The sequence below is a fragment of the Amblyraja radiata genome, chromosome 34 (genome assembly GCF_010909765.2).
Source record: "Amblyraja radiata isolate CabotCenter1 chromosome 34, sAmbRad1.1.pri, whole genome shotgun sequence".
In the NCBI taxonomy this organism is placed as follows: Eukaryota; Metazoa; Chordata; class Chondrichthyes; order Rajiformes; family Rajidae; genus Amblyraja; species Amblyraja radiata.
The window spans coordinates 18,195,879-18,206,428 of record NC_045989.1 but is presented as its reverse complement, the minus strand read 5'-3'; the positions used below and the strand labels follow the sequence as shown (position 1 = coordinate 18,206,428).

Below are 10,550 nucleotides of genomic sequence, written 5' to 3'. Positions count from 1 at the left end.
GCTGCAATAAAAACAGAAAAGGCACACATTTCAGGCCAATACAAGCTTTTCTAAGGCAAGCAAGAAGTGAGTGTTATTGGTTCTAGAAAACGTGAAGCTAAAAAAAATTAAAGAAAAATATCTTGGAATTAGAGGGTTTTTCATGATCTCAAGATGTTTAACAGTACGTCATACTTCATGAAACATATTATTATAAAGTATAAAGATCAAGGGAACATCAAGTTTACTATTAACAAAATTGTGGAAATACCATTTTAATCAATTTTAATGTACTTCATTGTTTAATTATTTTCTTAATTGGTGCTTACTTGCGTTCAGAGAATAGATTTCTGGATATTAAGGGATATTGGCATAATGCAGGAGAAAGATCAACCATTATCATAATGAGAAGGATCAATCATTATTTTGAATGTATAGTGGAGCAGGATTGAAAGCCCAAATGCTTTACGCCTGGCTCCTGTTTGTGATATAACAGAAGAAACAAGTCAGAAGTGGGCAAAAAAGCAAAAACTACAAAAGTATCAATGAAAATGAATCCAAGAACTGGAAGCTGGGACTCAGGATGAAGATGTGAGGATTATTTTGTTTGTGCATGTGTGAAGTGACAACAACACCATTCTTCTCAGATGCCCGTATGGCCCTCGTTTTGTTCAGGACAGTGCCTCGAGTTGGCAAACTCAGAAACCTGTTCATAAACATTTAGGGATGATTCATCAACAAGAATGATACTGATTCTGGGTTTGCTACTTTGGAGGCTGGACTTATGACATATTTGGAGGAAGCACCAAAATATTATCAAATCTCATTTGGCGATGCTTCAAATGTGTGAACCAGAAGGAGTTATAAACCAAACGACCTGAAGACCAAACACATTGGCTGAACAAGAAGTTGGAGAGAAGAAAGCTGCTCTGATCAAAATGGTACGTGAAGTTGCATTGGCAATGTTTAACAAATGTGGTTCTTTTTGCCCAAGTGAAAGGATGTTTTATTTTATTTCAGAGAAACCTGCTGTATTTGATCCTCTTTTGCTGTATCTATCAATCGAGCACTTTGGACAATGATCTGGAATATTTTCTGGTAAGGATAGAAAATTAATTATATGTATTTTCTAATACTCCATTTGAATGACACCAGTTATTTCTTTCTGTTATGGTCACAATATTCCAGTTCATTTTGCACTCTTTCCCTTCATCTCTCTGTTCCTGTTATTCTTTGATTGTCCAATTATTTATCTTTGCTCTGATATCACCGTTCTGTATCTGATCAGTTTGCTTCATGATCTTTTACTGTTTCTTCCCATCCTTTCTCTTGCCTTACATCTGTTCCTATGCTCCTTCTCTCCATCTACATTCTCCTTTTGCACATTACTGCAACTCTTTCTTCCTCTCTCACTCTCTTTTTATCTATACATCTTATTTCACCATCTAACTCCCCCACCAATCCTATCCTTGTTCATTGACTGTGGATCCCCAACATCTTCCATTTAAGTTATCATTCTATTATTTGAATTTCTTCATGGTCGTGTCTCTTCCAGTTCACATCATTTTCTCTGCAATATACGTTTTACAGAAACCATCACAGAAGCCAAATATATCTTGTGTTAAACTTTCAAAAGTAATTTTGCATTCTACGGTTTAAAATGTTAAGATCTTCCAAAATAACTTTTGGGATTAATTAGGGGTCAATTAATTAATTAATTAATTAATCACTGATTAATCCCAAAAGTTAATTAATTAATTGCATGATTCTTTATACATGAATGGCCTGAACAATTGATGAGTTTTCTTCCAATTATTTGAATGGTTCAGGAAACACCTGATGAAGAAATGGATGTGAAACCACTGCACCAGGCTCAAATGCCAAATCCCAAAATTGGAAATAATACGTGTAATAATACGTGTAGAGGTGAGTTCTTTCGCGCAAAAAAAGTTGTGGGTATAACGAATTGTTGCTTGCCATGATGGCCACGTAATTCAACCATTAGTTGATTCATGAGTTAATAAAACATATTCATCGAGTGTCAATAATAATAATGACACCATAACTATTTCCAGGTAGGATTGGGAGGAAATCCATTCTATTCCACTTTCTAACTGGTGGCCATTGGCCCTCCTCCAGATGATAAATGAATGAATAAGATTATTGGCCAAGTATTCACATACAGGGAATTTAACTTGGTGCTTCCCCCCCGCAAGTGACAACATGACATACAGTGACAGTTAGGAACGACACATAAAACATTATCAATTAAACATGTGAATTAAATAAAATACCAGAGCAAAAGGAGGCTACAGATTTCTTGTTATTGAGTAGAGTTACTACTCGTGGAAAAAAAACAGTTTTTATATCTGGCTGTGGCAGCTTTGACAGTCCGGAGTCGCCTTCCAGAGGGAAGTGGTTCAAAGAGTTTCTGGTCAGGGTGAGAGGGGTCAGAGACGATCTTACCCGCTCGCTTCCTGGCCCTTGCAGTGCACATTTCGTCAATGGAGGGAAGGTTGCAGCCAAAAACCTTCTCAGTTGATCGGACGATTCGCTGCAGCCTCCGGATGTCATGCTTGGTGGCTGAGCCAAACCAGACCACGATGGAGTAGCTGAGGACAGACTCTATGATGGCGTATAGAATTAGACCATCATTGCCAGTGGCAGATTGTGCTTCCTCAGCTGCCGCAGGAAGTACATCCTCAGTTTTGCCTTTTTGATTGTGGAGTCAATGGTGGCCCCCCTATTTAAGGTCCTTGGAGTTGATGGTTCCCAGGAACTTAAAAGACTCCACGGATGTGACTGTCGTGTTGTCGACGGTGAGTGGGGTGAAGGGAGTGGGAACTCTCCTAAAGTCTACAATCAATTCCACTGTCTTAAGAACATTGAGCTCCAGGTTGTTGCGATGGCACCAGGACTCCAGCTAGTCACTTCCTGTCTGTAGGTCCAATCACAGTTATGTCATCTGCAAACTTGAGAAGCTTGACAGAGGAGTCAGTGGCGGTGCAGTCATTGATGTAGAGAGAGTAGAGGAGAAGGGAGAGTATGCAGCCTTGCGGTGCTCCTATGCCGAGGATCTGAGCGTCCAAGATGTGCTTTCCCAGCCTCACATGCTGCTTCCTGTCAGTCAGGAATCTGGTGACCCATCGACAGAGGGGTTCAGGCACAGTCAACTCAAAACGTTGGAGTGTAGTATCTCTGGCACAATGGTGTTGAATGCAGAGCTAAAATCAACAAACAAAATCCTCGCATAGGTCCCCTGGCGGTCTAGGTGCTGGAGGATGTGGTGCAGCCCAGGTTGACTGCGTCATCCACAGATCTAGTGGCCCGATATGCAAACTGCAGAGGTTCATGATATTTTTCAGCTTGGCCAGCACAAGCCTTTCAAGTGTCTTCATGACTGCAGAGGTCAGTGCGACAAGCCTGTAGTTCCTAAGACCAGTAATCCTTGCCTTTTTGGGTACAGGGACAATAGTGGAGACTTTAAAGTAGGTAGGTACAGTACAGGTTTGCAGGGACTGGTTGAAAATGTCTGTGTAGACCGGTGGCTGTTGTTCGGCACAGAGCTCGAGAGTAGAGGCGGAAACATTGTCCGGTCCTGGAGATTTTTGCTTTTCTGTCTTTTACCATCCTGTCCACCTCCTCTATTTTTATTGTTGATGATGGAGAAGTGATGTTGTGCAGCAAGGAGGGGGTGGGTAGTGGACGAAGCCGCAGTCTTTTGCAGTCAGGTTGTAATTGGGTGTTAAGTGGTGATTGGAGAGGAGTGGGCGGGAAAGGGTCCAGTCTTTGCAGACTGGAGTCTTGCTTTAAGTAGATGTGAAGTGGTGATTGGGGAACAGTGGGTGTGGAAGGGTCCAGTCTTTGCAGCCTGTGAGTGGTTGTGAAGTTAGACAAAAAAGGTGGAGAAACTCAGCAGGTGCAGCAGCATCTATGGAGCGAAGGAAATAGGCAACGTTTCGGGCCGAAACCCTTCTTCAGACTGATGGAGGGTGGGGGTGCGGCGGGGAGAAGAAAAGAAAAATAAATAGGAGCAGCCCGAGGGCTGTGGGAAAGCTGAGAAGGGGAGGAGATAGCTACTGGAAATGGGAGAATTCAATGTTTATGCCACTAGGGTGCAGACTGCCCAAGCGGAATATTTCCAGTGGTGCGCACTCTGGCCATGGAGGAGGCCCAGGATAGAGAAGTCGGATTCGGAATGGGAGGGGGAGTTGAAGTGCTGAGCCACCGGGAGGTCAGGTTGGTTAATGCGGACCGAGCGGAGGTGTTCGGCGAAACGATCGCCAAGCCTACGCTTGGTCTTACCGATGTAGATCAGCTGACATCTAGAGCAGCGGATGCAATAGATGAGGTTGGAAAGAGGGGGGGGGACGTTCCTCTTGGAGCTGGTGATTTCTTGTAAGCCCTTCCAAACTGAAGAAGAGTCACTAGCTGAGAACTTGCTCCTCAACTCCTCAGAGTATCTTTCCTTGGCAGCACTGATTCCTCTTCTCAGCTTGTACTTTGCCTCTCTGTAGTGGTCTGCATCCCCGCACCTGTAGGCATCCTCTTTAGACTGTCGGAGCTGTTTGAGTTCTGTGAAAATGTGGAATGGGATCAGTCCCGGGCCTGTTTTACTTCTTTGCACAGTTGGATATTCAACCCGAAAAAGGTAACTGAATGTTGCTAGAGGACACAAGTTTGCTTTCACTTTGATATTTGACTCAACCCAAAATAAATTGGATGAAAGCCTAGTGCAGCTGTTGGGGTGTGATGTTTGGTTAGTTTCAGTCCAGTTCCACATTTAATCGAATGCACCTAAATGCAAGACACGGGTAAGACTAATTGATTGCAAATAGACTGAATGTTAACACTGGAATAAGTAAAGAGGATGCTTTCATGAGATTAGGAAACAGGCTGATTGTTGTAATGGGGTGGGAAAAGGAGTAGATTTAGAAACAAGTTGTTGGTCTATAGAAAAAGATACAAAGTGCTGGAGTAACTCAGCGGTTCGGGATTCTTCTTCAAACTTACATTTTTTGGGGGGGGGGGGGGGGGGGGGACCTGGAAGAGAAGGGGGAAATGACAAATCATGGCCAGTAATTGGTAAACATAGGCGAGGCGGGGTTTTGATTGGCAGACAGTTGGACGAAGACCAGAGATGATAAACCTACAATTAGTACTAAGGGTCCCAACCCAATATGTCACGTATCCATGTTCTCCGGGGATGCTGCCTGATCCACTGAGTTATTCTGGCACTTTGTGTCTTTTTTAGGAGTAGATTTACTCTGCAACAACCTGCCAGATACATAAACTGGAAGTAACTCATTCCAGCACAAAAAGGACATTTAATCCATCCAATCCAGTTTTAATTCTTCAAGGAGTACTTGTGATAGACTGATCCATTGGCTCCTTTCTTGGCCTTGAAAACATTGTTCTTTCAAGTAGTTCTCCAATTCGTTTTTGATAAACATGACCAAATCTCCTGTCCGCACGTTATTGAGGATAATGTATTTCAGATCATCACTAATTGCTACATTAAAGAAGTTTATATATTTTTATGTATCCTGACATTTCAACCAGGGGGAATTTTCTTAATTTACTCTATAGAAGCTTCTTTTATGTTGTCTGTCCATGTATTATCTTTTATATGCTTTTTCATATTCCCTTCTAATCTTTTCGTATTCAACCTGGTTTCACCTGTATTATTAACCCAACATCTGTCGTACGCCCACATCTCTCCCTTGCTGATTCACCTACTCTCATCCCTTTGGTTCCTCAGGAAGCTCCAAATTTGCCGTTCTGAAGTGCAATTCTGTAGTCTGGGCCATTGACTCTATAAAAGCTGCCCATTTTTATTTTTCTCTCAGTATTCAACTGCCTTCCCTTTGAATAACCCACAACTCCCTATAATTAAATGCTCTAGAACGTGATTTGCACTTTTCCATTTCCAATCCAAGAGTCAATCGCCTCAAATTGTTTGAATTTTGTTTGCTTATATACAAGGTGGATTTTGCTCTACACTTTAATCTTTACATCATCAATGAGAGACAATAAAAGTAGTCATATTGCCATTAGGATCAATCTACAATTTTTACTTTCACAGGCACCATCGTGATGTTTGATGTAGAGCGTTCCTTAATGAATCATCTGAGTGGGTCCAACAAGACCATTATTTATGATACGGTCAATCTCAACATAGACAACGGTTACAACAACGAGACTGGGAAGTTCACAAGCCCTCTTGCTGGTTATTACTTCTTCAGTTTTTCTTCTCTGCCAAAGAGAGGGGTTCAGACTGACGTGGTCCTGATGAAGAATGAGACAAAAATCAGTAAAATCCACAGCGTGCTGAAATGTGATAGCAGCCAGCTTGCTGTCAAGAATGCCATATTGAATCTCAACGTCAACGACACTGTGTGGGTCCGGCTTGAAAGTGGAAAACTCTGGAGCCGGGAAGGATCAATCAGCTTCCAGGGATTTCTAATAAGTCCTTTATACTAAGAAGTCAGCGTGAAATGTCAGGGTTCATTCTTATCTTCAGTGTTGCAACATTAGAGCTTGGTGGGATAGAATCTGAAGTTTCAAGTACAACCTGCTGAATACTCATTTCAGTAGTCAGAAAATAACGTGCTCAATTTTACAGACAAAGGTTTTGTCCTACCAATCTCACATGTCCAGACATCAAACAGGAGAGTGGATTGTCCCTGGCAATCACAGATGATTTCAAGTGTGTTTTCGCTTTAAAAAAATGCTTATTGCTTGGGCTGCTCCAATAATTAATCCAGTTCATAGGTAAATGTTGAACAAGACCAAAAGAGTAGGAAGTTAAGTAAGAAGTACCGTGCAGAGGAGCCAAAGGCACGGATCATTGAAGACCGTGTCTGAATGGAAGTTAAATCATGGCCTGAAGATAGATACAAAATGCTGGAGTAACTCAGCGGGACAGGCAGCATCGCTGGAGAGAAGGAACGGGTGATGTTTCAGGTCGAGACCCATCTTTAAACTAAGTCAGGGGAAGGGAAATGAGAGATATAGCGCGTTATATCTCTCGTTTCCCCTTCTCCTATAATTATTGTTGCTCCAGCATTTCGTGTCTATCTTAAGTTTGAACCAGCATCTGCAGTTCCATCCGACACATTAAATCATGGCCTGCTCGGTAAAACAAAGCAAATGCAACTTCAAAGGTGCAAAGATAATGCACGCATGCTGCATTTTATAGAATGTAGTCAGTAGCTACCGCTGTTTGCAGATTTATCAATAAAGACTAAAGCATCAGCATTGGACTTTTGTGTATTGATTCTCACACCTAGTAGTAAAACAAATAATAACATGACTTTAATTAAAACATCACCAATATGATGAATGGCTTTTAAATGGTGATTAAAGCATTCCACTATACAACAATAAGTTGAGGTTGGAAGGTAATGAAAAGATTAGGCCAGGAGCAGAAATCTATCCGGGAATTGAGCATTATGCCAAGGAGTAACTGTACACCAGCAGAGAATGAGCAGTTGTTCAGAGGGGGAGGTGGGGAGGCTAAGTAGAATCTAGTGGGGAAGGTTAAGTGGGGAGATGGAATAAAGAGAGAGAGAATACGTGAGGAAGAAAAGGAAAGCCAGATGCAGGGGAACAATAGAATTTGGAGCTTTCGGATGAACAAAAAATAGAATGCAGAGTATTTTTGTGAATGGCGAGAAATGAAAAGGTGTTGGTGTTCAGAGGGACCAGAGTGTCCTTGTACACAAAGCACTAAAATATTAACAAGCCGATTCAGTAGCAACTGGGAAGTCAAATGGTGCATTGCCTTCATTGGAAGATCTGAATAGAAGAATAAAGAAGAGTAAAGACATCATGTTCTGATTATAGAGGGTGACACTGAGGAGGTGCCGAGACTATTTTGTACAGGTTTGTCCTTCCTTTATGTGAAGGAGGGAGCACAACAAAGATGCAGCAGGTTAAATTCTGAGATGGCAGATTGATGACTGAAAAGAAATTAGGGCTCATACCTTTGAGCTCAGATAATGGGACGTGTTCTCAGTGAAATAAAGACAAAACCTTTGCTAGGATGTCTAAAACCAGTGATCACAGTCTCAAACCAAGGAGTTAGCCATTAAGGACTGACATGAGAATAAATATCTTTATTAGACAATAGACAATAGGTGCAGGAATAGACCCAGCACCGCCATTCACTGTGATCATGGCTGATCATTCGCAATCAGTACCCCGTTCCTGCCTTCCCCCCATATCCCTTGACTCCGCTATCTTTAAGAGCTCTATCTAATTCTCTCTTGAAAGCATCCAGAGAATTGGCCTCCATTGCCTTCTGAGGTAGCGAATTCCACAGATTCACAACTCTCTGGGTGAAAAAGATTTTTCTCATCTCCGTACAAAATTGCCTACCCATTATTCTTAAACTGTGGCCCCAAGTTCTGGAGTCCCCCAACATCAGGAACATGTTTCCTGCCTCTAGGGTGTCCAATCCCTTAATAATTTTATGTTTCCATAAGGTGTCCTCTCATCCTTCTAAATTCCAGTGTATCCAATCCCAGTCGCTCCATTCTTTCAACATATGACAGTCCCGCCATCCCGAGAATAAACCTCATGAACGTACAATGCACTCCATCAATTGCAAGAATGTCCTTCCTCAAATTTGGAGAATTTGGTCTCACCTGGGCCCTGTACAACTGCAGAAGGACCTCTTTGCTCCTATACTCAACTCCTCTTGTTATGAAGGCCACCATGCCATTAGCTTTCGAGGTTTACCCAGTGGTTTGTAGACAATTGAAATGTTCAACCAACTGGGATAGAAACATAGAAATTAGGTGCAGGAGTAGGCCCTTCGAGCCTGCACCGCCATTCAATATGATCATGGCTGATCATCCAACTCAGTATCCCGTACCTGCCTTCTCTCCATACCCTCTGATCCCCTTAGCCACAAGGGCCACATCTAACTCCCTCTTAAATATAGCCAATGAACTGGCCTCGACTACCCTCTGTAGCAGAGAGTTCCAGAGATTCACCACTCTCTGTGTGAAAAAAGTTCTTCTCATCTCGGTTTTAAAGGATTTCCCCCTTATCCTTAAGCTGTGACCCCTTGTCCTGGACTTCCCCAACATCGGGAACAATCTTCCTGCATCTAGCCTGTCCAACCCCTTAAGAATTTTGTAAGTTTCTATAAGATCCCCTCTCAATCTCCTAAATTCTAGAGAGTATAAACCAAGTCTATCCAGTCTTTCTTCATAAGACAGTCCTGACATCCCAGGAATCAGTCTGGTGAACCTTCTCTGCACTCCCTATATGGCAATAATGTCCTTCCTCAGATTTGGAGACCAAAACTGTACGCAATACTCCAGGTGTGGTCTCACCAAGACCCTGTACAACTGCAGTAGAACCTCCTTGCTCCTATACTCAAATCCTTTTGCTATGAAAGCTAACATACCATTTGCTTTCTTCACTGCCTGCTGCACCTGCATGCCTACTTTCAATGACTGGTGTACCATGACACCCAGGTCTCGCTGCATCTCCCCTTTTCCTAATCGGCCACCATTTAGATAATAGTCTGCTTTCCTGTTTTTGCCACCAAAATGGATAACCTCACATTTATCCACATTATACTGCATCTGCCAAACATTTGCCCACTCACCCAGCCTATCCAAGTCACCTTGCAGTCTCCTAGCATCCTCCTCACAGCTAACACTGCCCCCCAGCTTAGTGTCATCCGCAAACTTGGAGATATTGCCTTCAATTCCCTCATCCAGATCATTAATATATATTGTAAATAGCTGGGGTCCCAGCACTGAGCCTTGCGGTACCCCACTAGTCACTGCCTGCCATTGTGAAAAGGACCCGTTTACTCCTACTCTTTGCTTCCTGTTTGCCAGCCAGTTCTCTATCCACATCAATACTGAACCCTCAATGCCATGTGCTTTATGTTTGTATACTAATCTCTTATGTGGGACCTTGTCGAAAGCCTTCTGGAAGTCCAGATACACCACATCCACTGGTTCTCCCCTATCCACGCTACTAGTTACATCCTCGAAAAATTCTATAAGATTCGTCAGACATGATTTACCTTTCGTAAATCCATGCTGACTTTGTCCAATGATTTCACCACTTTCCAAATGTGCTGCTATCCCATCTTTAATAACTGACTCTAGCAGTTTCCCCACTACCGATGTTAGACTAACTGGTCTGTAATTCCCCGTTTTCTCTCTCCCTCCCTTCTTAAAAAGTGGGGTTACGTTTGCTACCCGCCAATCCTCAGGAACTACTCCAGAATCTAAAGAGTTTTGAAAGATTATTACTAATGCATCCACTATTTCTGGAGCTACTTCCTTAAGTACTCTGGGATGCAGCCTATCTGGCCCTGGGGATTTATCGGCCTTTAATCCATTCAATTTACCCAACACCACTTCCCGACTAACCTGGATTTCACTCAATTCCTCCAACTCCTTTGACCCGCGGTCCCCTGCTATTTCCGGCAGATTATTTATGTCTTCCTTAGTGAAGACGGAACCAAAGTAGTTATTCAATTGGTCCGCCATGTCCTTGTTCCCCATGATCAACTCACCTGTTTCTGACTGCAAGGG

The 10,550-nt window shown here is 42.6% G+C and overlaps 1 protein-coding gene across 2 annotated transcripts in view; it reads left to right on the top strand.

Moving 5' to 3' along the window:
- The first annotated feature begins 847 nt into the window (after positions 1 to 847).
- The window catches only part of LOC116991728 (complement C1q tumor necrosis factor-related protein 3-like), a 53,470-nt gene continuing 43,767 nt past the window's right edge, over positions 848 to 10,550 (top strand). Inside the window, exons 1-3 of one of the 2 annotated variants that reach the window (XR_004416884.1) lie at positions 848 to 920; positions 1,000 to 1,077; positions 1,809 to 1,883. Coding sequence is in view for 1 of the 2 variants with exons in the window: in XM_033050618.1 (XP_032906509.1) it covers positions 918 to 920; positions 1,000 to 1,077 (81 nt within the window). In the remaining variant the exon portion in view is untranslated. Of the gene's footprint in view, positions 921 to 999; positions 1,078 to 1,808; positions 1,884 to 10,550 lie in introns of those variants that run through there. The other variant, XM_033050618.1, reaches the window with a different exon arrangement.